General features: G+C 41.6%; 2 protein-coding genes across 3 annotated transcripts; both read right to left on the bottom strand.

The window, feature by feature from the left end:
• Nucleotides 1-5,326: 5,326 nt before the first annotated feature.
• TAPBP (TAP binding protein) lies at nucleotides 5,327-17,378 on the bottom strand. Its single transcript, XM_075836497.1, has 8 exons — nucleotides 17,167-17,378; nucleotides 14,337-14,537; nucleotides 12,295-12,516; nucleotides 11,121-11,462; nucleotides 10,130-10,453; nucleotides 9,876-9,965; nucleotides 9,034-9,077; nucleotides 5,327-8,697 (listed from the first exon to the last, which is right to left on the bottom strand). Exons 1-8 carry the CDS (start codon nucleotides 17,213-17,215, stop codon nucleotides 8,683-8,685), a joined length of 1,287 nt encoding a protein of 428 aa, XP_075692612.1. The 5' UTR covers nucleotides 17,216-17,378; the 3' UTR covers nucleotides 5,327-8,682.
• A 5,368-nt stretch (nucleotides 17,379-22,746) lies between these two features.
• On the bottom strand, nucleotides 22,747-27,871 carry ZBTB22 (zinc finger and BTB domain containing 22). Of its 2 annotated transcripts, none has more exons than XM_075836496.1 (2): nucleotides 27,816-27,871; nucleotides 22,747-25,719 (listed from the first exon to the last, which is right to left on the bottom strand). In XM_075836496.1, the coding sequence occupies exon 2, from the start codon at nucleotides 25,690-25,692 to the stop codon at nucleotides 24,373-24,375; it is 1,320 nt and encodes a 439-aa protein (XP_075692611.1). In that variant the 5' UTR covers nucleotides 25,693-25,719; nucleotides 27,816-27,871; the 3' UTR covers nucleotides 22,747-24,372. The 2 variants fall into 2 exon arrangements, with proteins under 2 accessions (XP_075692611.1, XP_075692610.1); XM_075836495.1 differs by lacking the exon at nucleotides 27,816-27,871 and adding an exon at nucleotides 27,648-27,767.

Here is a 27,871-nt window from a genome sequence, read left to right as displayed (position 1 = left end):
AAGAATATAACTACTATAATACTGCCCTCTATATACAAGAATATAACTACTATAATACTGCTCCTATATACAAGAATATAACTACTATAATACTGCCCCCTATATACAAGAATATAACCACTATAATACTGCTCCTATATACAAGAATATAACTACTATAATATAATACTGCCCCCTATATACAAGAATATAACTACTATAATACTGCTCCTATATACAAGAATATAACTACTATAATACTGCTCCTATATACAAGAATATAACTACTATAATACTGCCGCTATATACAAGAATATAACTACTATAATACTGCCCCCATATACAATATAACTACTATAATACTGCCTCCTATATACAAGAATATAACCAGTATAATCCTGCCCCCTATATACAAGAATATAACTACTATAATACTGCCCCCTATATACAAGAATATAACTACTATAATACTGCCCCCTATATACAAGACTATAACTACTATAATACTGCCCCTATATACAAGAATATAACTACTATAATACTGCCCCTATATACAAGAATATAACTACTATAATACTGCCTCCTATATACAAGAATATAACTACTATAATACTGCCCCCTATATACAAGAATATAACTACTATAATACTGCCCCTATATACAAGAATATAACTACTATAATACTGCTCCCTATATACAAGAATATAACTACTATAATACTGCCCCCTATATACAAGAATATAACTACTATAATACTGCCATCTATATACAAGAATATAACTACTATAAGGGTATGTGCACACACACTAATTACGTCCGTAATTGACGGACGTATTTCGGCCGCAAGTACCGGACCGAACACAGTGCAGGGAGCCGGGCTCCTAGCATCATACTTATGTACGATGCTAGGAGTCCCTGCCTCGCTGCAGGACAACTGTCCCGTACTGTAATCATGTTTTCAGTACGGGACAGTTGTCCTGCAGCGAGGCAGGGACTCCTAGCATCGTACATAAGTATGATGCTAGGAGCCCGGCTCCCTGCACTGTGTTCGGTCCGGTACTTGCGGCCGAAATACGTCCGTCAAGTACGGACGTAATTAGTGTGTATGCACATACCCTAATACTGCCCTCTATATACAAGAATATATCTACTATAATACTACTCCCTATATACAAGAATATAACGACTATAATACTGCCCCTATATACAAGAATATATCTACTATAATACTGCCTCCTATATACAAGAATATAACTACTATAATACTGCCCCCATATACAAGAATATAACTACTATAATACTGCCTCCTATATACAAGAATATAACCAGTATAATCCTGCCCCCTATCTACAAGAATATAACTACTATAATACTGCCCCCTATATACAAGAATATAACTACTATAATACTGCCTCCTATATACAAGAATATAACTACTATAATACTGCCCCTATATACAAGAATATAACTACTATAATACTGCCCCCTATATACAAGAATATAACTACTATAATACTGCCATCTATATACAAGAATATAACTACTATAATACTGCCATCTATATACCAGAATATAGCTACTATAATACTACTCCCTATATACAAGAATATAACGACTATAATACTGCCCTCTATATACAAGAATATATCTACTATAATACTGCCTCCTATATACAAGAATATAACTACTATAATACTGCCCCTATGTATAAGAATATAACTACTATAATACTGCCCCCTATGTTCAAGAATATAACTACTATAATACTGCTCCTATATACAAGAGTATAACTACTATAATACTGTCCCCTATATACAAGAATATAACTACTATAGTACTGCCCCTATATACAAGAATATAACTACTATAATACTGCCCCCTATGTACAAGAATATAACTACTATTTATACGGCCCCCTATATACAAGAATATAACTACTATAATACTGCCCCCTATATACAAGAATATAACTACTATAATACTGCCCCTATGTACAAGAATATAACTACTATAATACTGCTCCTATGTACAAGAATATAACTACTATAATACTGCTCCTATATACAAGAATATAACTACTATAATACTGCTCCTATATACAAGAATATAACTACTATAATACTACCCCCTATATACAAGAATATAACTACTATAATACTGCTCCTATATACAAGAATATAACTACTATAATACTTGCCCCTATGTACAAGAATATAACTACTATAATACTGCCCCCTGTATACAACAATATAACTACTATAATACTGCTCCTATATACAAGAATATAACTACTATTATACTGCCCCCTATATACAAGAATATAACTACTATAATACTGCCCACTATATACAAGAATATAACCACTATAATACTGCCCCCTATTTACAAGAATATAACTACTATAATACTGCCCCCTATAGACAAGAATATAACTACTGTAATACTGCCCAATATATACAAGAATATAACTACTATAATACTGCCCCTATATACAAGAATATAACTACTATAATACTGCCCCCTATGTACAAGAATATAACTACTATAATACTGCCCCCTATATACAAGAATATAACTACTATAATACTGCCCCCTATAGACAAGAATATAACTACTATTAATACTGCCCCCTATGTACAAGAATATAACTACTATTAATACTGCCCCCTATGTACAAGAATATAACTACTATAATACTGCCCCCTATGTACAAGAATATAACCTCACAATTTTCATATGTCATTTGAATGGCTCTTTACGCTGTGATGCCGGTTCTGTTGCACTGTAGGCTCTTCATGTTACCGCTATCGATTGTATCAGGGACAAACTGAATTACATGTTTCATCAGGGCCTAGATAATCCAGAGATTTGCTTGTTAATCAGCTGCAGTACATCATGATGAACCTTGTGAAAAAGCAATTCATTAGCCTTGCAGCAGCGACCAGGACATAAGATACCTCATTCTGATACCATAAGGGCATGACCACACATGGCGGAATTCCTCCGCAACTGTCCGCATCAATGCCGCACCTAATCCGGGTTGCGGATTACGGCTGCGGATCTGCACAAAATGTGCAGAAAATTGATGCGGACTAGCTGCTGCGGACTGCGGGAAAAGTGCTTCCCTTCTCCCTATCAGTGCAGGATAGAGAGAAGGGACAGCACTTTCCCTAGTGAAAGTAAAAGAAATTCATACTTACCGCCCGTTGTCTTTATGACGCGTCCCTCCTTCGGCATCCAGCCCGACCTCCCTGGATGACGCGCCAGTCCATGTGACCGCTGCAGCCTGTGCTTGGCCTGTGATTGGCTGCAGCCGTCACTTACACTGAAACGTCATCCTGGGAGGCCGGACTGGAGACAGAAACAGGGAGTTCTCGGTAAGTACGAACTTCATTTTTTTTTACAGATACATGTATATTGGGATCGGTAGTCACTGTCCCGGGTGCAGAAACAGTTACTGCCGATCGCTTAACTCTTTCAGCACCCTGGACAGTGACTATTTACTGACGTCTCCTAGCAACGCTCCCGTCATTACGGGAGCCCCATTGACTTCCTCAGTCTGGCTGTAGACCTAGAAATACATAGGTCCAGCCAGAATGAAGAAATGTCAAGTAAAAAAAGCAAGACGCATCCGCAGCACACATGACATGTGCATGACAGCTGCGGACTTCATTGCGGAACTTTGAATCTCCATTGAAGTCAATGGAGAAATTCCGCCATGAGTCCGCCACTGCTCCGCAACAGACAGAGCATGCTGCGGACACCAAATTCCGCTCCGCAGCCTATGCTCCGCAGCGGAATTGTACGCATCGTGTAAACGAACACTGCTAAATTAAAGTGAAAGTCAATGTAGAAACGGCTCCGCTGCGGATTAACGCTGCGGAGTGTCCGCAGCGGAATTTAAGTGCAATTCCGCCATGTGTGAACCCGCCCTTAGGGTATGTTCACACGATTAACAAAATACGTCTGAAAATACAGACCTGTTTTCAAGGGAAAACAGCTCCTGATTTTCAGACGTTTTTTGAGCAACTCGCGTTTTCCATGGCCGTTTTTGGAGCTGTTTTCAATAGAGTCTATGAGAAAATGGCTCCAAAAACGTCCCAAGAAGTGTCCTGCACTTCTTTTGACGAGCCGTCATTTTACGTGCCGTATTTTGACAGCAACGCGTAAAATGACAGCTCGTCTGCACAGAACATCGTAAGACCCATTGCAAGTAATGGGCAGATGTTTGCCGACGTATTGGAGCCGTCCTTTCAGGGGTAATTTGAGGCGTAAAACGCCTCCATTACATCTGAAAACAGGTCGTGTGAACATACCCTAATAGTTTCTGGGTGACGGATACCTATGTTGGATGCCTAAAAGTGGCATCCGTCACACATAGACTATAATGGCATCCGTTCAGCGTATACATCATGAAAGGTCATGAAAGTTCATGATGTATATGTTAAACAGATCCCATAATAGTCTATAGGTGATGGATGCCACTTTTAGGCTGTACACTACGCTATTGTTCCTGTTGGAAAAACGGAAAACTAGGGGAACGGACGCCAACTGAACAAAAAAAATAATACCATTGCAATCAATGGTATTGGAAACGGTTAGTTTCCGTTTTTCTTTCTGTTGCTCTGGTGGAACAGTTGGAAAAAAAAAGAGTAGAAAAAAGGACCACAATGGCGCTGCTGTTAATGTAAATTAAAATGAACAATGTTCAAGATTTAATGTGAAAATAAATAAATAGACAAGCTACGCGTTTCAACGCCGGACCGGCGTCTATATCAGGCTAATAAAAAACAGGCTAATTACAGGGGTATATATACACACAGCATGATACAACTCCATTTTTTCAAAAACGAGGGCAAAACAACCACCAAAAAGGCGGGTGAAAGATCAAAGGTTAGGTGACACACAACAACTGCCCAAAGACAATGGGATTACACTGGGGGGCAAAAAAAGGGGTGATGGTTGAAAAAAATATATATTCTAAATAAAGAACATAAATAATGAAACAGAATATAATTTAAAGTATAAATGTGAAAGAAGATTATTAAAAAAAATTCATAGAAATTGAACAGCGATCACAATTGTTAAAAACATTCATTACGGTAGTGTACAAAAGACATATATGCATGAAAAGTGAATATGCTGATATAATCATTCAAAAACTCACCACATACGTAGTGGTCAAAAACCCACTGTGCGTAGCGATCTACGGACAGCGCTCGCAGTGGCGTCCCTGGTGTCATGGCAACCGCAGAGTTACGGTGGCCGAGAGGGGCCAAAAAAGGAGTCGTTGGATGCGGGGGAGCACCGGCCGAATGGCGGAAGAATAATGAAGACCGGCCTCACATTGGTTCATAATTCATTTTATTAACACAGATTTCTTATGTCGCATTTACTGACAAGAAACTTCATCATCCTGGTCATCCAATGATATCACAGCACAACAAAAACATCACACTCTTTCTCCTTTTTAAATATAGGACCCCCTCCTAACCTGTACAATCTATAAACCCGAACTACATACGCTGATAAAGAACCTCTTAATGAAAATCAATCATAAACTAATTGTATTCTACGGTCTTAACATTGAATGTTTATGTTAAATAACACTAAGGGCCTCATTAGGACTGGAGCCTTCACGTCCGCATATCGCACGCAATGTGTTGCCTTGTGATCTCATGCGAAATCTAGCGCAAACTGCCAGCAATTAATTATAGTAAGTGGGGGAAGATATTTAAGCGGTTTTATGTAATTATCGCAAAAAATCCAACATTGTGGGTCTGTTTTCAATCATGAGATCCACTGCATTTAAACGTATGCAGGAAACATGCATGCGATCCCATAGGAATACATTACACGCAATATCACAATGCGTTTTCCCGTGAATGTGCGATTATCGTGTGCATTTAATCACCTTGGAGCCTTGGCCTTATTCACACTCTTTAACAGAATTACTGGCCTTGTTGCTAATAGCAACCACTCTGAGCTCCACTTTCAACTCCTCAAATATAAGCTGCACTGTGATTGGTTGTTATGGGTAACAGTTTTTCTATTGGCTTACAATTTACATATTTTAAAAAAACCTGCGGTTTTGGGGATCGGCGCTGCATGGGGAACATGTTTATTATACACACTGAAGTCAGCCATACAGCTTAGGGCATATGCACACGACAGAGCTTGAGTACAGAGCCGCACAGTCTACGTACACCGTCATACAGCCTCCATTAGACTCCGTATATTCAGAGATATTCTCCCCTTGAGGCAGTGATTCCTTATACCGCTATACATACGGCGTCAATACAGCACGCTACGTTTTTTTGTGGGCTTTTTTTGTATTTAATTTTTTATGAATCCACTCTGAAGAAAAAAACCTCTGTATAAATTCGGAAGCATACGTACGAACAGTAGAGGTTTCATGTACAACTATAGAAGTCCTAAGGCCCTGTTCACAGGATGGAAATTTTTGCAACAGAACCCGCTGCGGATTCCGCCGCAAAATTCCGCCTACCATTCATTTTAGCAGGAAAAAGAAGCGTCCAGCTCAATCTACGTGTGAACTGACGCTAATATGGCTCCATCTATCTCATTGAATGTTAAGACCATGGAGCCCTGTCAATAAATTTCTTATAAAGAAAAAATTTTCAGAAGCGCTAAATAAAAACCAGCAAAACACAAAACCTGATTACAGAAATAAAAATATAAAAAGCCAAAAGGGAAGGAATGAAAGATCAGGTGGAGGCAAAACATATCCCATAAACCTCATATGAGCTGTACCTACAAGTTATTTATTTTACATCGGTCACGGTTTTTTTTTTTTATCCTTTTTTATACTTATACATTTTAGTTAATTTCAGGGTGAAATTCACAACAACTTTGTTGTTTGTCCGTTTCCGCATCCAAATCCGAATGTAACATGAAATTTGCGGTAGATTCGTTATGGAAAAATATACGCCATGTGTGAATCCAGCTGATGGCTCCTCATGTTTCCCAGACGCGTGTGAGTGCAGGAGTAGAAGATATCGAGACTAATTGTATTTAAATGTATCACCTGATTTATTTTTGTTTTATTCATTATAAATTTATACTGAAATATACTTTGTCTAATCTGTTCTTATAATTTGATTGTATATTTATTCTGTTTTCGTTACATAGTTATGGGGCAGCCATCTTGCCTTGCCCCTATAATCATGGTTGCTGCAATAGTAGTCACATAGACATAAAAAAAAAGCTAAGTCAGAAAATAACTTCATGACTTCTATGGGAGAGTGTTGTGGGCATGCTCTGTGACATGTGCAGGGGTCACTATGCAGGAAGGAGGGGTGAGCTGTGACGTCACTCAATGTCACTGGTGTGATCCTGTGTTATCTGCCTCCAGCTTTATTATTGACGTTGTACCTTTTATTGTAATCCTGTCTGTGATAACAATGAATTGACTACTTACCCAGTTTACACAACATGAATTGAAAAGTGACAGGGAACGTCAGCCTATTGTGAGGACTCAGACTCCCGTGTGAAAACTGCAATACTTCGAGTTGATTTGTTTAATTATAAATAGTAGAACAGAAATAAATGTTTTATACTTTGAGTCAGACCATTTTAGAACCTAAAAGTGTATGCAGCCGTTTGTTGACCTCAAGGGACCTGCTAATTATATCCAACTAGTCATACAGGTTTCCACCAACATATATCTAAACATAGCAGGTGCCAAGTATTTAAAAAATAGTGCAATTAAAAGAAGTGGTCCAAGGCCTTATACAAGTTTTTCTGGGCACACACACACACACACACACACACACACACACACACACACACACACACAATATTTGTTGCAGACATTTCTGCAACTGTCCCATTCATCTGAATGGAGTTTGCAGAAAAACATGCATTCTACAGAAAAAAAAACATTCACATGTATGGAACTGATTTTCGGTCGCTGACATTTCTGCAACAAAACCTGCCGTGTGTGAATCCACCCGAGGGTAAGTGCACTTGTTGCAGAAATTGCTACAGAAAGGGTATGAACACACACGGCGTAAACACGGCGTATTTTCCGCAACAGATTCATTGCGGAAAATCCGCAGCGCATTACAGTAGCAGCAGTGTGGGTGGGATTTCAACAAATCTCATCCACACGTTGCGGAAAAACGCTGCCGAAAAAAACGCACATAAATTGACCTGCGGTGCGGTTTCTTCAATCGCAGCATGCCAATTAATGATGCGGAATCGCAGCTCTTCTGTTGCGGGTTTTCCCATTGAATTCAATGGGGTGCTTAAACCCGCAACAAAGTGTAGTGTGTTGAGATATTTGCAGCCGTTTTGGTGCGTAATTTGCAGCAAAATACGCAACGTGTGCATGTAGCCTAAGGCCACTCTAGCGCAGCAGTATTTTGGTCAGTATTTTGCTTCAGTATTTGAAAGACAAAACTAGTAGTTGAAACTTCACAGAAAAAGTGCAATAAAAGGTTTTTATTTTTATGGTTTTGGTTTACAAATACTGAAGCAAGATCTGCCATGTGAAAGTGTCCGAAAGCCGGCCAAACGCATAATACAGCTACCCACACAACAAGAGGGAGAGGGCGGTTGGTGGCATCAGACTCTTCTGGTAGCAGTTCTTCTCTCAGGGGAACAAAGGATAAGGTAAAGCTGCACTAGAAACACCTAAACATCTTTTAGAGATCAGGCATTCGGTTATTCCATCTTTGTTTATTCAGATTTATTCTGTAAGAAAAAAACAACAACATTTAGTCATATTTTATCTTAAGACAACCCTTGTGCATCCCTACATTACCTATAACACATATATAAAAAACAAAACTGCCCCAGAATAGGACAGTGCATATGTGAAAAGTCAATTCATCTTCTATGCCTGGTGTTGCTTTTATCCAAGCTCCTCATAAACCATTTTGAAGCACTGACGGGTCTTCTAGTTTTGTCAATTTACAAAGCAAAATGTCTCCAAACAACATCACAACCACATACAGAAGGGATAATCCCCAGCACATACATTTCTACGCCCCCTAATCTTATATTTTACTGTGAACAGGTGCCCTTTACCTTCTGGACATTCAACTCCTCAGGACCTCCAAAGAGAGACACAGCTGTAATAGATAATGCAAGAAGGAAGAGTCATTATATAATGCTGAGTGTTACCATTACTAAAGTCTCAAGATATCATTTTCTTTATAGAGGACATCAAGCACTGGCTATAAAGTTGCTACCACTCTCCACTTTTCCGGGACAGGATTGTCTGACCCTTCTTGCCACTATTCTCTCCTACGAGGGACTAGAGAGGGGTTAGGAGGGGCATTACCTCTGGCCGTTTGGTAATGTCGTTTTGATTGTATATTGGTAGGAGCCCCCTACAGGTACACCGCCGTAAGGAAGGGAGATAGGATTGGCCTGAGTTGGGTTCCTCCTTCCCATAAAAAAAAGCTGCATGTGCTGCCTCTATGGGATGTACAACTTTTTGAAGTCAAGGTATAAAATGACCAAGTCCAGGGGTAATATGTAGCCCAATGTGGTCACCTTCAGCAGCCATGTGACCTAGTCACCCAATTGTGATCTCAGGGGGTTTTGGGAATGAGAGTGGCAGGAGCCCCAGTGTAATATTTTTAATAAAGTCCTATTCATTGGTCACTTCAATTTTGGAAAACTATATGGTGAACTCGTTACTATAATAACACTCTATTCCAGGACAGTCAAATGGTAAATTCCTCATGGTGCCTCCACAGTATTGGGGAGTATTTGATACTTTCAGGAGTAGGGACTGCTAACTGTGTACCCTCTTATGGCAAAAATCCCGTATACTGAACCTCCAGACCTTATGTCAGGACCCACTCCCATGATGCTCTTGGGTTTACCAATGTTTTGTCTCTTTTGTCTGTTAGTAATCGTACCTTTCCTGCGTAGGTAGCTTAGAGTCCCATAGAGAAACAGCGCAGTCAGAAAGAGATACATTATATCCTCAAGAGACGGACCTGATACTCCTGTATATATAGAGAGAGAGGATGAGCTACATATAGTCCCATATTGCGTCACTGTTTTTTTTACCACAACAAAGCGTCAAACAATCAAACTTTAAGCTGCAAAATAGCATCAAGAATCAGACTGGTCGCTATATTATGTCGTCATATCATTTAAATTACATTACCTGCAACCTTGAGGGTCTGGGAACTTGAGATGCTCCTTGTAGCACTAACATGTCCCACTCTGCAAAAGTAGCGTGCTCCATGGAGGTCGTTGCTGGCAACAATGCGCTGGTATGCGCTGATACTATAGGTGCCATCTTTATGGTGGGTGTGAGCAGACAGGTAATTGCCAGTCAGCAGGGAGGGATGTGATTCTCCTGGAAGCTGAACTAAGAAGTCAACAGATATTTCCATAGGGTGAAAGTGAGAAATGTCACAGGAGAGCGTCACCTCCTCACCAGGCTGAGCAAACAGAGGGGCTGGCTGGAGAATAACCTGCGGTTTGGCTGGAAGGACAACGAACAACAAAAACAGAATATAGATAATCAAATATATAGATTTCATTTCATTCCACTAAAGATCTAAAGAAAGTGCCCCCTCTTTAAAACGAAGAAGTCGCATGTCTCCCTATATTATTTTATGGGGTTCTTATATCAAACATAGAACGTTGGAGTGTTGCCCACAAATTTTTTTCACCCACTGTGTGACAAAGATTGCATCATTTTGCCATATTTCCAGGGGTCTGGCAACAAAAGTGAAAATATACACTAGTATGTACAATTGCATCCACAAAATGGTCCATCCCTTAAAGTGCCAATGTGCTAGAAGATGTGAGCCCCATCCCCCATGGCTTAGAAACAGGGCACCTTCTGTTTTAAGGCTTGTGACCTCTTTTGGCTCTGCTGAATGGGTTCACAGAGCCAGGGGGGCATATATGACAAGCTATGGTCAGCACACTAGGAGACATTTTAGTAAATACAGTTACGTCATCTATTTCAGTATCTAGATGTATCTAATACCCTAATGTGACAGGATCTGTCCTACAGCCATGTTCCCTTTAAAAAAAAAAAAAAAAAGTTCCAAAATTTAAAACCAATCCTAAATATGCAATTTTTTTTTAAACGCTTGTTGTAACTATACCCTCTTATCCCGCTCTCTGCTCTGTTCTCTTACCTGTGACCAACAGCTGGATTTCTCTCTGTGCCCTCAGGTAGGGTAGATAGATTATACATAACAAGATGCCCTGGAGTGAAACGTCGACATTTTCAATCATTAAGGAAGCGTCCCCTTCATTGTGCAAGGCCGAAAAGTTCAAGTGACAATTTGGGGCTTGCTCCTCGACCCTGTCCTTCCATCCATCATATGCATACAGGAGACTCCCATCCCCCAGAGCACGATGGCGCCACTCTACAGAAAAGCGTGGCTGATGTCCTCGCCACATGCCGCAAGGTACAGACAGAGGCTTACCCAACTGGGCATGCTGGATAGAAGAGTCAGAATATACAGCTAGAGAGACTAAAGGAAAAGAGAATATTAGCTGAAGACATGGCCAGATTTATCATCAGGTTTTTCCATCATGGACATCTGAGGCTGCTCACACTGACCATGGATGGACGGCTCCCTCTCTGCCAGTGGCCATAAATGCCATAAATGTCTCTGATGGCAAAACTCTTTAAAATTGCACAAAACCAAAATGACTAAACAAATGTACGAGCAGCCAACATCATTGACACCTACGTATAAGGCCGAATTCACACGAGCGCAACGCAAAGTGCAGTTTTTCACGTCAGAGGTGCATCCGTGGTTATAACGCATCCCCCATACACTAGAGTCTATGGAGGGATGCGTGAAATACATAGGTTCGTCTGACGGCCGTTGTTTTAACGGCCGTCACACGGACCTATAACACGTTCGTGTGAATAAGGCCTAAAAGTCCAGCACTGGAGATATGTGTCATAAATGGGGGCAGGGAGGGTCAGCCCCTACAAAACCTGAAATGACAGATAACAGAGAACCATGCATTACAGAATTGTTCAGCAATATTCAGGTTTTGTGTCTCTTTAAGACGTTGCAGTAAAGTCTGCTACAAAATGTGAGACCAATGAAAGAGATTAGGGTGTAGATTGTAATTGTTTTCTGCTCGTGGGCTTCAGCAGCATTAACTCTGCCCATGTCAGTGGCTGTAAAATAAGAGCAGTGGCCCTGAAAACTAGTTATACCGGGATGATAAAGCTATACAATATGGTGAACCTGCTGCTCCCTGCACACATTAAACTGGAAGACGTGAACATTTGCAGATGAATCTCCTATTACGTTGGACGGGATTTTACCTCCAAGGAGCACGCACCTGACAAATGATCTTTTTTGTCACCCAGGGGTCCTAGCACGAGGCTCACTGCCCTTCCATCCTTACGATTGCTGGCCGCCAGGGTGTACCAGGCCTTGCCGAGAGCTGACGGACTGAATTTCTCCTCTGTGAGGGAGCGTGCCCAGTTCAAAGAGACTTCTTGTGTCAAATGATGAGTTAGCTCACAGGAGGTAAACTCAGGAGAAAGTTTCCCAGATGGATCTAGATATAGGGGAGAAAACCAGATCAGGAGGAATAAATAGAGATCTATTACATATAGATACAATTCGCACCAATGTATAAGTATAGCATTTCAGGACATTTTTTTTTTTTTAAACGATCCTTTGGGACGATAAAGCTTTGCAGCAGCAAAGTGGCAAATGCTCTGTGCATATTTAGTTAACCTTTTCACGTCGCTGATCTGTAGATCCATGTCAAGAAAGGGTCTTTAAATATGGCGCCCGCTCAAAAGCATATCGGACATCATAGCCGTCGGGTCTCCGCTGTGTTGCACAAGAGGAACCCAGTGGCAATGCATGCGATCACAAAAATTTCTGATCGCAAGCATTCATCCCCTCAGATGCTGGTGTCAGATGTGACCATCGGCATCTGTGGGTTTTTTTCTGCCCCTTATGCTTCGGGCCGGTCACCGGCTAGCCAGTGTACTCTTCTAGCAGCTGGGAGCCTTGTGAACACTCCCAGCCCTGCTATAGGAAGATTGCTATTGAGACCTGCCCGTGGCAGGTCTCAATAGAAATGCACTAATTTTGCCATAGACTGCAATATTGTGATATTGCAGTCTATGGCATAAGTGATCTAATGATCGCAGGTTCAAGCCCCCTAGGGGGCTAAATAAAAGTTCAATTTTTTTAAAAAAGTTTCTTCAAAAATAAAAAAAATATAAAAAAATCTAAATCACCTCCCTTTCCCTAGATCACATATAAAAATAAACAAACACATTTGGTATACCCACGTCCAAAAATGCCCCGAACTATACAAATATTTATCCAATACGGTGAACGTCGTAGCGGGGAAAAAAAGGTAAATATGGCCAAATCACTTTTTTTGTCACTTCAACCCCGCAAAAAATGGAATAAAAAGTGATTGAAATGCCCGACATTACCCAAAATTGTATTAATAAAAACTACATCTTTCCACGTACAAAAAGATGCCTTACACAGCTCTGTACACAGAAATATAAAAAAAAGTTACGGTGGTCACAACATGGCGATGCAAACTAATTTTAGTTTCTTTCAAACATTGACATTTTTTTACAGGTACTAAAACATAACAAAAACTATATAAATTTGGTATCACCGTGATAGTACTGAGCCGCAGAATAAAGATGTTGTGTCATTTTCACCGTACATTGAGCACCGTAAAAAAGAAACCCATAAGAAAATGGCCGAACAGCTGTTCCATTAGAAAGTACAACTTGTCCTGTAAAAATTAAGCCCTCATATGGCTGTATTAACGAAAAAATAAAAGTTATGACTTTTTGAAGGGGAGGAAAAAACAAAAGCATAAAAACTAAAATTAGGTCCTGAAAGGGTTAAACAGAAAAGCATAATCCAGACAATTTTGGGCTAAATTGTTCAGCTTGATTTTAAGAAATAATGAGGTGCTGTAGATCTATCAATGTATTTATGCCAGTTTTCTTATGTAAACCCACTCAAAATTGGCCCCTGCACCACCCTCCATGTGATTGTGTCAGTAAAAAGCGTGTTGGCCTTCAGTCAGATGACAATGTTAAGACCGAACTGGTGTTATTGTAATAGTATGGCAGAACAATCAACATGATGAGGAGAGATATTGGCGCACTGTGTGCCGTTATTAGTTAATATCACCAAATGGGGCAACATTTTTTAAAAATAGTCCAATAAAAAAGTAGAGTAGATGCTCATAGCAACCAATCAGATTCCTTCTTTAGTTTTCAGAGGTCCCATGGGGACCTATTCCACTTTTCCTTTATACCTGCTCACATCAGTGATGTTCTCTTTATTCTTGTCTTATAAATCTCTACCACAATCTTTTTTCCTCACCAAAAACATAGAAGAGCAAGGTGTCAGGGTCAGCGGTTACTGGAGGGCTGTACGTCAATCCAGTGGCGTCTGTGAACTGGACCAATACCGGCGTCTGCAGGATGGAGCGCGGTTTAGAACTTGTTGCAGCTACCTCTTCCACCAGCCAGCAGGACAGAGACTGGGTCCCGAGAGCAGGGTGCACTGCCACGAGCGCAGCAGCTGTAAGAAACCGTTATCAAGCAGAGCAATGAAGAATATACGAAAACAACACTGTATAATATCGTTATCAACACAGTTATTTATCAAAGATGTCTACCAGGAGGACCGGCCTGGTTTCCCATAGCAACCAATCATAGTGCAGCTTCCTTTTCCTAAACTGCGCTGGAAAAAAATGGAGGCTACACTGCAATCGGTTGCTATGAGCATAATCATTTTGGATGACTTATATATGTTCATTTATGAAGCGCTAAATGCGGTCCCAGAGAACCTAACAGAAGAAGATATAATGTGCATAAAATATTGACATTATGTACATAGATCTGTGTTTATATACACATTGAAATATCTTCTGTCTATGCGGAGATATGATCACTAGAAGTTACAGGCCCAAAGCCTGTCATAGAAGTGGCAGGTTCGGAGGACATTTCCTGTTCTGATTTGTGTTGTCATGGAGATGTTATGTGGATCCAAATCATCAGAAACATGGATGTTTCCACATCTACACACATTACTGCCACTATTCCGATATATATTGATGTAGATGGTGATCTGAATCCACACAAGATCTCCATGACAATACAACTCCTGACAGGAGCCAGAGGGGGACATGTTGTCTTCCGTATCTCTTCAGGCTTTGGGCCTGTAGCTTCAAGTGATCAGATCTTGACATAAAAGTAAAATTGTTCACATTTGTAATGTACACTAAGGAGCCCTCGTAAAATTTCTTCTGGTGGGTTTCTTTTTAATAAATCTCATTTATAGGAGTTCTCCGGGACTGTAACAATGACTGTCTATCCTTTTAAGAGGCTGTCAATGTTTAATCAGTTGGGTCAGATCTCCAGAACCGCCCCAACCAGGATAATGGACGGGCTGTGACACTGCTGCGAGTGCTGCATCCCCTTTGTTTACATGGGCACGTACGAGCAGCTGTGCCTGGTCCTGCAGCTCGTCCCATTGAAGACCCCTTCATTGTACTGCGGTGGGGGTACTGGAGGTCGGACCCCACCAGTCAAACATTGATGGTGTATGGATAGACCATTACTGATATCGTCCCAGAGAACCCCTTTCAGTCAACACCTAAAGGGACGAAGGTGCATAACAGGTTTCAGAGCGGCGTGCTCAGGTTTTGTGGTTGTATGGACGGTGAAGGTTTATTTACACACAGACAAAAAATTCCCCTTTTAAAAGATGTGAGAAAATATGAAACTATAACACACCAAAAAATGTCCCTTGGGACAAATGAGCCCTAATGCTACCTATAAGTAATTATTTATTAAAATATAACTTATTAGGTCATGAAAATAATAATAGTGCGTTTCACACTTAGGCCTCATGTATACGGCCGTGCCCGTAATCACTGCCTGCGATAGCGGGCACAGCCGGCCGCGGCCAGCCACCTGCATTTGCGGGTTGTGTTCCCATACAAAGTGTGGGAGCACGGCCCGTAAAAAGCAAAAGAACGGACATGTCCTATCTTTTGCGGTACACTTCTACAGCCCGGACACCTTCCCGTAAATATACGGGAAGGTGTCCGCCGTCAATAGAAGTGGATGGGTCCATAATTGCAGTCCGCAATTACCGATGATTTTTACGTCGTGTGCATGGGGCCTTAAAGAGAACCTGTCGCATTGAAAATGCAGTAAAATGTGCGGGCAGCATAGTAAAGAGCATGAGATGAGTAGGTTGATGTATATTTTTGTAGCAAAAAATTCTGTATAACTTGTAATTTATTGATTTAAGCCTCTGCTCACTTTTTTCAGTCCAGTCCTACTCCAGGATTGACAGCCTGGCCTGTATGAGTGTGAATACAGAGATCGTTGTCAATCAGAGATTAGGACCAGATACCTACTGAACGCCTGAGCCCAGAATGAGCAGAGGTTTGTGGCCGTATGAGTATCACGTGTGGATTTGCCACATGGATTTCCTGCGTGGCAAGTAATCTCATCTTCACGTTGCAGAAATGTTCCATGTAAATTGACCTGCAGTGCGGATTTTAAAATCTGGAGCATGACAATCTATCTTTAATAGTTTCTTTCTCAGAATTGTATCTGACATGTTTATATATAAAAAAAAGAAAAAGTTCCATAAATGTGCAGCATAAAATCTGAACCTGTTTCAACACCTAAAAACGCATTAAAAAGGCAATATTAAGTGTTAGGTAGAGTCAGGGGTCATTTATTCTTTAGGGCAGATTTCGGGGTATTTTTGTTTATACACGTCCATCCAGCACAGTCATCGGACACACAGGGTGCAAAAACTTTAATGTACACAGCGTCTCCGTATGTATGTAAAGTCATGCTCCTTCAGTCAGATGAAGAACTCGGTATAGTGCCAAACCACGTATACTAATCATTAGCTGACTATACAAGCCAGCACACAGCCGCGCGTAAAAATGCAAAGCAAAATAAAAGTATGGCGGGTGGAAAGCCCCAAGAATTTTAAAGTGCAAAGTTCCACAGTAAATAAAGATGGGGCGAGGGGCGACGAGACAATTTCAATGATGAAACGACCATAAATTGTGAGAATTTGAAGGGTTAAATATGAGAGTAAGGGGGGGGGGGGTACAGAGAAGTTGGGGGTAAGGAGGGATATGGGCCTGGGTTCAAAATGACACTTTGATGATACTCACTGTGTACAAAAAGAATTAGGCTCAGCTTGTAGATTGTGGATGGCATCATGGCGGCGGACGTCCTGTAAGTGGGTAGAGCGGAGATCACTGACCACCTGTTACGGCACTGTACGCCCCTCTGCCTGGTTACCCCGAGTGTAACTCTTCCCTCTGTTATCGTCCTTGTTCTCTTCTACCTCGGCGCACTGATCTTTTTATATCTAATTCATTCTTTCACTTTCACTTTTCAGAAACGGCCAGTATTCTTGTAGATCAGATTCATCAGCAGCACGCAGATTAACCCTCTAACTGCTGGGCCATATTATCCTGCTCCATATTTTTGTTTTCGCCATACAGTTACTAACGGGGGGGGGGGGAAGGGGTTAGTACAAATATATGTATAAAAATGACGGGGTGTCTGCGTCTTATATTTTTATTACTGTCAGAACGTTCATTTCTTTATATACTTTGATATGGAAACAGATCACTTGTTTTTTTTTGCATTCCTCCTATAGACTATAATGATATAAATAAAGCAATCATAAAGTTTTGTTCATTTAACCCCCTCAGGGTGCAGCTTATTTTACTATTTTTGCCTCACTGCAGCCCTAACACAACTTTTTCTATCTGACGTTGCTGTATAAGATCTTCCTTGTGCATTTTTTTTTTGGGGGGAGGGGGGTTATTTTTTTCTTATCCAAGGGGGGGGGGGGTTATTTTTTTCTTATCTAATTTTTTGGTATATAAAGTTACGCGTTGAATTCATATATAATTTTTTTTCTAAAGCGGACCGAGACGAAAAAAATATTTTGTTTGTTTTATTTCCCCTTCTTTCTCTGAACACCTTAACTTGTGTTTGAAATTTATTGTATAGATTGTAACGATTAAGGAAATATAACTTAGTTTTTTTTTTTTATGTTTGACTTTTATTTAAAAATAGTTGTGTTAATCCTTTATCAGGGTATGTGCACACGCTTAACAAAAACGTCTGAAAATACGGAGCTGTTTTGAAGGGAAAACAGCTCCTGATTTTCAGACGTTTTATTTAGCAACACGCGTTTTTCGCAGCTTTTTTTAAGGCCGTTTTTGGAGCTGTTTTTCTATAGAGTCAATGGAAAACGGCTCGAAAAATTGCTCAAGCAGTGACCTGCACTTCTTTTTCGGGGGCGTTTTTTTACACGACTGTTTTAAAAAACGGCCGCGTAAAATAAACAGCCTGTCGGAACAGAACACTGTTTTTCCCATTGAAATCAATGGGTAGATGTTTGGAGGCGTTCTGTTCCGATATTTCAGCCATTTTTAAACCGTTTACGGACCAAAAATGGTCAAAAATAAGCCGTGTGTACATACCGTTTCTGTCACAAAAGTGAAGTTTCCTTTTAAATAAATTTGTGCTTTTGAAACTCAGGACAAACAGGTCACAAGAAAACACAACACAAATTTCCGGTAAACGCACTTTATTCTACAAGCCAACAGTAATTAGTCACCTTAAATGAGGGTGATGACCCCCACTACAATAAATTATGGCATAGAAAAGATGGGAAGAGTGCTTGTGTACATATAGCATAGGCACGCGCACTCATACAATTATGTATACACAGTAGTGTTATGGACTTCCGGCTAGTACTGTGGGACCGGTCTATATACACGTCATCTATAGTCATACTTCCGTATACATATTACGTGCTGTGCAAATGAGTGGGGGCTACATGTGACATTTTATACACGCACATGTATGTGTGGATACAAACACATATATGGCATATCTGATGTCAGCACACGTTCCAATCAACCAGCGTATACTTCTGAATTTTGTGTACCGTATGTCGGTCTACTTACACTTATAAATAGCTTAGTGTCTCTGGGAGGCACAGTATTATATATATACACATATGTGTGTGACGGAGAACCTATATACAGAGTCACACACATCTACTTCTAGAACTCCGCATACTATAATCATATACAGCTGTAGTATTGTGTATACACGGTCATTGTGCGGATGCCGTGTATACTGATACACACAGAGAGGTTGGAATATATGTGATTGATGATGGAGTGGAGGTCTCTCTGGATTTTTAGGTCTGTAAATGGAGACTTCTGCTATTCGATGGCGTTGCAAGAGTCGTGAGATATATTCATTATAAGACGTTGCGGTTTGTTGCAATCATTCACTATTTTTGCCCTTCACAATATTTACACCTAAAGAGGATCATGGGTTGCAAGAAATATCTCTACCAGATGGCAGATCACTAATGTATACAGAGAAAAGACAGTCCACATGAAGGCGGATGTCAGGGAAGGGTTTAGGAAGGTTGGGTACATCCAACTTTCCTCCATTTCCCTCTAAGGGTATGTTCACACGCAAACGTAAAATACGTCTGAAATTACGGAGCTGTTTTCAGGCGAAAACAGCTCCTGAATTTCAGACGTTTTTGCAAGTGCAGGAGTTTTTCGCGGCGTCAATTACGGACGTAATTGGAGCTGTTTTTCAATGGAGTCAATGAAAAACGGCTCCAATTACGTCCCAAGAAGTGACATGCACTTCTTTGAGGCGGCTCGTCTGCACAGAACACCGTAAGACCCATTGAAGTCAATGGGCAGATGTTTGCCGACGGTTTGGAGCCGTTTTTTCGGCCGTAATTCCAGGCGAAAAACGCCTGAATTACGTCCGTAAATAGGGCGTGTGAACATACCCTTACATTGATCTACTGTTTCATTCGATGCTCCACAGTGATCAGCAATCTCATTAGGTTTACCCGTCAAAGAAAGCAGCAGAGGTAGGTACAACACCACCCGGTTTTGGTGCAATTATAAAACACGTTCGCAATCTGAAGGTACAGGGAGACGTTTAGCGCCATCATCGTACACATATATACCGGCCCTCTAGTATTGAGGACATTGTGTGTATTGTAACTAACGTGTTTATTAAGGAGATGTGTAACCGCACTGGTGTCACGTTCAAGAAACCTTCTCCCTGGTGAATAATACACAACACGCTCACCAGACATTTCAGAGGCCGTCCCCTGTACAAGGCAGTGTCGCCCCCTCAACAGTTGGAGTGTCACAGGTTGGGGACGACTGGTGTAAGGAATCATCCACAAAGTAAGATGTGTCCTAAGTATGACTTTCACAAAAACAGTTATTGGATTAGAAGAAATTCATTCATTCAATAAAAATGGACAGTTCCCATTAAAAGTGGAATTCTAGTTGAGGTCTAAAATCGGATATTTAATATTAACGTTGGCGTTTTTTAGCTTTACTCTATTACGTCAGTTATGAGCTGTGACTGTAGCTTAGCTGCATTGTCTGCTGGAGTTTCAGGTAGTCTGAAAGCCAACGGAGGGCAATGGGCTTCAATGAGGGCGCAGCTTGGAGATTCTCTTTACGGTTTTAACCATTGGCAAATTCCCTCTTTCACATTTGCAAATTTCTTCCACATTTTTTTATTTTTTTTTGATACGTTATAGCCAACACGACTTTAAAAAAAATTCTGCTGACATTGATATTGCCAAAAATGACGCTGCACTATTCTTAATACTAGCGTGCCCTATTAGCTATTAAAGTTAGACAAACAACGTGGCAGTAAAAAACTCCTGGATGTAAACCAAGTATATTTAACCTACCGTTATCTGTGAGTGCACCCTGATCACAACTTTAGTACTCGGTGTAATTTATAAAACATTTAAAATTTTGGGGACCGGTGGCAGAAAAAAACCCCTAATCCCTTCAATCTCTATCCAATAATCTGTACTAACTAATTTAAAATGATTTCACAAATCCAGACAAATGTACTTTACATGTCTATGTATATAATACTGCAAGGATATGAATACTTTTGGAACTATATTTTATCGCTCTAATGCATCTCAAATACAAAATAAAGCAATTCTGCAAATAGCCTTGATTAAAAAAAAAAATTACATTTTGTGTATACAGCTCCTATGCAGATGTACAGTATGTGTCTTCATGGTTACAGACTACAAACAAACCTGGTGTAGTCAGATCCTGCAGTCATGTGTTAATTCACTCCTATTGCTCCCTGCTGGATCAGACTACACACAAAGTTTGTCTGTAACCATGGAAACGCATACGTCTGCATAGGAGCTGTATACACAAAACATTTTTAATGAAGACTATTTGCCAACGTTGCTTCATTTATTATTTTAGATACATTGAAATAACAATAAAAAGTGGTTGCAAAAGTATGCATACCCTTAAACATAGTTTTCTGAAAATGACACCAGTCGCGTACCACCTCCATACATGACAATCTGTTACGCTTACATTGCGCACATAATATACGTAGAAACAATGTGTACCTAATGGTATACATAATATACGAGGAGAGAATACATATTAGTATCTGGCTACTATTTTAGAACCACAATGTAGTCTTATTGCACAAATATATGTATAGAGAAACATAGTAAGTGAAGGCGAGTTTCCCCTGTTTCAATATCTGTAGATGTATCCATCTGTTTTGTTAATTAACACAACCTTATTAGGCTTCGTTCACACCTGCGTCAGGGTCCCGTTCTGGTGGGATACTCCAATGGAACGTCAGAACAGGACCCTGACGCAGATGTGAACGAAGCCTTAGCAAAAAAAAGCAGGTTATCCCTGCAACAACAGCACTAGACTTAGATACATTTCGACAATGTACGTGTTTTTGCCTTTCCGCAGACATTATGACATTTTACATCAGTTCAATGCACTGGATACGTTGCAGGTACATCCATTTTAATCAATGGGTAACATCAGAGTTCCCGAGGAAGGCCCGTCTGCCTCTTCGATGACCATTGCATTTTAAGGACTCCGTGGCTGCTTCAGCTATAGGAGACTTGTGCACTTTAAAGTAGACCAGACACCTGAACACAAAGGAACCAGCCATGTTGGGGGTTGTACTATGAATTTACTAGGAACCAGCATGACAAATATATATCGGACCTCACGAAGGACAGTCAAACAATGCCCCTCGGTGACCACCCTGGGCCGTTGTAATTCGAAAGAACTAAGCCCACAATATGGTTGTTTCCGATGTAATCAGGTGATTGGTCAGTGTCAAATACTGTAGTGTTCCCCCTTCTTTACCCAACATTTTCTGAGCAACAACCCATAAGAGCACGAAGACGGGGTTTCTCCCACTCAAGGTTAACTGGAGAAGACGAGAAACCCTAAAACAAAAATGTTCCCGAGTATCTCCAGATGCTTCAACCATCAGTTCCCTCACACAACGGTCAATCCCTTCCTGGGTCAACATCCGATGATATCATTTGAAATTAATATGACCATAGAGAAGGTGTTACAAGTCATTCTTATCTTTGTGGTGATTATAGATTTTACACTATTTGGCAAAGTATGTGAACCCTCCTCCTATTTATTGAGTTCAGGCGTTCCAGCCACACCCATTGCAAACAGGCGCATAAAATCAAGCACACAGCCATACAATCTTTAGTGCAATTGCACACGACCGAGTTCGGGCCGTGAAAAGCCGTACAAGCGTCGGTCGCATTTCCTGGCTCGGCCACACCTGGCATTATAGACATTTATGATGCTAGGAGTCCCTGCCTCCCCACAGAACTGCTGTTCCGTGCTGTATCATTTTGTTCAGTATGGAACAGCAGTTCTGTAGGGAGGCAGGGACTCCTAATTATAAAATGTCTATGATGCCAGGAGTCCTGTTCACCTGTACCATGGTCGGGTATAGAAATGCATCCGACTCTCGAACCGTTTTTCACGGCCCGAACTCGGTCGTGTGCAATAGGTGTTATTGGTGGTAGTATTGGTGCTAGTAGTACTATAGAGCACAGTGACTTTTAATATAAATTTATGATCTGCTATATCTGCCCGTCACCTAAAAGTGCTATCATTGTGTAGTGGAAGCGTCTCGGAGTAGCAACAGCTCAGCCCCGAAGAAGACGACCACCCAAATTCACAGAACCGACGCCTGTTCAAAACTGCCTCTGGAAGGGACATCAACACAAGAACTATACGTCCGGAGCTTCATGTAATGGGTTTCCATGGCAGCTGCACTGAGATCACCATACACAATGCCAAGTGGCGGCTGGATTAGTGTAAAGCCCATTACCACTGGACTGGAGCAGTGTGTTCTGTGGAGTGATGAACAACGGTTCACTATCTGGCAGTCTGATGGATGCCAGGAGAACGCTACCTACCGGAATACACAGTGCTACTATAACATTAGGTGGAGGAGGGGAAATGGTCTGGGGATGTTTTTCAGGGTTCAACCCCTTATTTCCAGTTAAGGGTAATATTAATACTGCAGCATACAAAGACATTTTACACAATTGTAGATTACAACTTTGTGGTAACAGTTTGGGAAAGGCACTTTGCTGTTCCAGCAAGCTCATATAGGTGTGATAGTCAGGGGTCCACATACTTTTGGCCAGATAGTGTACATGTAAATATGACCCTTGTTCTTCGTGATATGGATTAACAGGTTGTTCACTGGTTTACCAACTTTTACCTGGCGCTCACTTTCTGAACATCCCCCTATTAATAATGTGCAGTTGGAAAAGACGCTTGGGACTGAGGGAGAGTCGTAACTCATCGCAGTCATTTTGCTTAAAAACTGAAAATACTGTACAACTGTCAAGATTCCTTCACAACATACGGCACGTACCACACTCCCTTCCGAGTAAATGAGAAGGGACGTGGGGCCGATGCCTATTCCCATGTAAATACAAGGTAGGTGACGAAGTGTCTATCGTCATGTAGAACAATACAGACAGACCCAGCGTTCACCACGTGCAGTTATTTGTGGCGTGATGCACCATTCAATGGTTAAAGTCATTGTGGAGAAGGGGCAGTTTGTGCTTGAGTAGGTAAGAGGGACTAAAGAAGACTCAACAGGTAGTGCAGGTAGGAGATTATATTGCTGATTCCATGACGAAGGGTGGGACATTGGATAGAAGTGCAGGAGACAAGTCATGATAGGTCTGTTATTCTGTCCTCAAGTCAAACAGGGCCCGTATTGGGTCTAAACTCTCTACCATTGACCCTTGGGTAAATCTTCTCTTTTTGAAGGCTCTGAAGATTACGAGTCCTGGCCTTCGGCACGGTTTCCACACTTCTCGCAGTGGGATTTTAAGTCTGTATTACGATTCATCCTACTGAGGTCTCCATTAGTTCTTGCCCTTTAGAAAAAAAAAAGTATTTGCCTTATTTAGCCACTCTACCACCACTCTCTGCCCCCCACCAGTGTTACACAGATGGCGTCTCACTAATCCCTTGCCCTGCTCCTCCTCCTCCCCCCACCCCTGCCCGGTGCCGCCTCTCGCAGTGCCCACGATGTCTCATGAAGCTGTCTCTCCACATAAACTTCTTGGCACATACTTCGCACTCATAAGGTTTGACCCCGGTGTGCGTCTTCATGTGTTCAGTTAGGTGGTGCTTCATCTTGAACTTTTTTCCACAGACGGGGCAGTCAAATGGGCGTAGGTTGAGATGCATATTGACGTGGCGATCACGCATACTCTTGTGGGAGAATGCTTTTCCACAATGGCATAAGAATATTTTGCCACCTTCTCCTTGACTTGTCCCTGTCCCACCTTGTCCAGCTGCACCATGTCCTGAAGGTAACACCAGCAACGGATTTCCTTGCATATCCAGAGGCAGAAGAGGAGGTCCCTGTGGGTAACCAGGACCATTGCCAGATGCTTCTTCATAGGGCATTCCATCTGAAGGTTCACAGAAATTCACCTGTTCTTCTGGAGCATTGAGAGTGCGGACATCACTAATACTGAGTTGTTCCTCTTCTTCATCTTCCTCAAGCTCTTCCTCGTCCTCTTCCTCCTCACCTTCACAGGTCAGCAACAGACCCTGGTGAGGCCGTTCCTTTTTTACATACACCCAGTGTCTCTGAGGAACAATGCTGGGCCTTCGGTAACTGGAGCAGCTAGCGACGGATGCTTCTTCTCCAGATGGTTCTTCTTCTCCGCCGGCTTCTTCTGCTGCTTCACTCGTGACATCACTCCTTCTTCTACTCCTCTCTGCACACGGTTCTGGAGGTGCCTCGCGTGGACTAAAGTAGTTGCTGCTGCTGGGGGACTGGTTTTCACTGGCTCTGCCGGAGTGAGGTCTCTGTGGGGTTGGACCTCTGCTGCTCCCGGCCCCCTCTATGCTTCCGACGCTGCTGTTGGCACGAGACTCCTTTAGCAGTTCAGAGCACTTATCCACAACGTGCCACATCTGAAGCACACTGCCCACGGTCAGGTAATTAACAATCTCATCTGCCAGCATAGTCAAGCGGCCCGTGTAGGCAGCACATAAAACGGCTTCAAATGCCCCTGGGTCGACGACACCTGGCAAAGCCACACAGCTCATGCCTTTGAGTAGCACCTGGTCGTGGAAGTACGGGGAAGAGGCAGCCAGAACGGCACGATGGGCACGGAATACGCGGCCTTGTGCATGGATGGATACATCACACAGCTTCCCTTCCACTCTCTGCTGGTTGAGACTCTCTAGGAGAGAGCTGGCCACATCTGGGAAGTCCACATGGATGAGAGGACCAGCGGTGTCCATGATAGAACAAGAAGAGTGGGGGGGCACCTGACAAAAGACATAGACAATAATAACATAACAGAAAGAATACAGAATGTGAAAAGCAAACATTAAAGGACTGATAAAAAGTCACCTGATTGTGTCATGGTTAATATCTAGGTGTATTGCAGTTATTTGCACATATTATTCTATTTCAATAGCGGTCTGCTGCAAGGTTGGGTCAGGCTGCTCCCTACACTGGATTAAATGGATATCCTTAGCAAATCCGCCAACATTACGTATCCAATGTCTGTGAATGGGGATTCTGTAAGGCTTTGTTCACATCTGCGTCAGGGTTCCGTTCTGAAGTTCCGTCGGAGCCCTGACTGAAGCAAACGGAAACCATAGGTTATAATGGTGATTTTAATGGTGACGGATCCAGTGCAAATTATTTCCGTTTGTCTCCATTGTGAAAGGTTTCCATCGTTTTGATGAAATGAATAGCGCACTTGACTACGGTATTGCTTCCGTTCTGACGGAAAGCTCAGACAGAACGAAGCCCTGACGCAGATGTGATCGAAGGCTAACTCTGTTGACATTCACTGGACAATATCCATGTAGATTCTTGACCAGAGCAAAAAAAAAAATATATATATCTGCGCGAAGAATAAGCATGTTTATTCACTGCACGAAGAAGGGCGATGTTTCCTTAACCCCCATGGAAGTAAATGGGATTTACAGAAACAGCCGAGCATAGCGAGCTTGGCTGTTTCCGTTATTCCCGGCCACCTCTCCATTGATTCTGTGCCTGGACGCAGTGGCCGGTGGTTAACGTAAATAATTAGTTTTCTACATACAATGAAAAGTTCTGCAGCTTTCTAATATACTATAGGGGACGTTTATCATTGTTTTTGTGTCGTTATTTTATCACTATTTGTGCTATTTATTTGGCGTATTTTGGCATTTTTAGGCATTTTGCGCCTAGTACCGCACTTTGAAAATTTCTATTTAGAATAGGAGTGGCCTTTGTGGCAGATTTACGCCACGTTTACAAAATGAGAAAAAAGTTGCATCTCCACCCGCACACAGACCCTGGCTAGAAAAAAATGCCATCACGTCAGCATGTGTGAAAGTTAACGGCAGTGTTGTAAATTGCGATAGATTAAAGAAAGTGGCGAATCACTCATAAATTTGTCGTAACATATTTAAATACTTTCACTTAGAAATTAGCTAAAATGACGCCACTTTTGATAAATTCGGGCCTTTGAATTTCAGTTTCTCACCATTTTCAAGATCTCAGTTTGCTGTCACTGGATGGAAACATTCCTATTTGTAGTATTACATGGCTCCATTCAAATAAAAGGGCAACCTTCTAATAAAAGGGCAACCTTCTTCTACATGAGGATAATCCGAGCCGCCACACTTTGCAATGTCTCACTTAACTAGGCAAGGCCCCCCCCCCCCCATGACATTTATATATATCCTAATAGGGTATATAGACAGGGGATCTCCAATTATGACAATCCCTTTAAACTTTACTCAAAAATGGAAATTCCCTTTTAGTCGCCGTCTTGCCATAGCCCACAAGTCTACGTAATCGAACGTCATAACATTTCCATTGACTTCTATGGGGGGGTCGGTGATATTAATAACGTATCATGTGACTCGAAACGCAATTTAAGTAAATGTACAGAATGTATTGTCCGGCAATGAATACATTTATATATGATTAATAGTATATGTGCATATCTGCATACGGGGGTAATATCATCGGGTAGAGCTATAGATGGGGAGCAGCCTTCTACCCCCACAATGTAATCAATAGACACAGGGTCCAGAAGATGCACTGTCTATAAGGGATGAGGATGCTTCCATGTCATCTATACCACATTCACACACAGCGGTAGCCACTCAGCTCCGCCACCTTCCTGCCTCCACACAGCGACACATCCAGCGCACACACAACGATAATAATCGCACACGACAGTTTATCTCACCCCAGGATTGTGTCTTGCTGTCTCTTTAACACCCTCTGTGTCTCAGGCCTCCTTAGGCTCCGCCCCTTCGTTAAAGGCGCGCAGGCGCATAATCCATCGCAAAGGATTATCGTATTTGTCCGACAAAAATTATTTTGCCTTTAATGCCTAAATCACAACAAATTTCACCTCGGATTGGTCGCTAGGCGCCGTATGACGCGCCCCTTTTTGTTTCAGGCCACCTT

This window comes from Rhinoderma darwinii, chromosome 8, assembly GCF_050947455.1.
Source record: "Rhinoderma darwinii isolate aRhiDar2 chromosome 8, aRhiDar2.hap1, whole genome shotgun sequence".
Classification (NCBI taxonomy): domain Eukaryota; kingdom Metazoa; phylum Chordata; class Amphibia; order Anura; family Rhinodermatidae; genus Rhinoderma; species Rhinoderma darwinii.
Note: the sequence above shows the minus strand (reverse complement) of the source record. Positions and strands in the feature narration are given on the sequence as shown.

Excerpts from the sequence above, each read along its gene's own strand:
- TAPBP (XM_075836497.1), bottom strand. The coding sequence starts at position 17,215 with ATGATGCCATCCACAATCTACAAGCTGAGCCTAATTCTTTTTGTACAC. Across the intron at positions 12,517-14,336 it reads CTTGCTCTTCTATGTTTTTG|ATCCATCTGGGAAACTTTCT; the intron begins GTGAGGAAAAAA and ends CCCTATATCTAG. Across the intron at positions 9,966-10,129 it reads CCAGACCCTCAAGGTTGCAG|GAGTATCAGGTCCGTCTCTT; the intron begins GTAATGTAATTT and ends CTATATATACAG.
- ZBTB22 (XM_075836496.1), bottom strand. The coding sequence starts at position 25,692 with ATGGACACCGCTGGTCCTCTCATCCATGTGGACTTCCCAGATGTGGCC.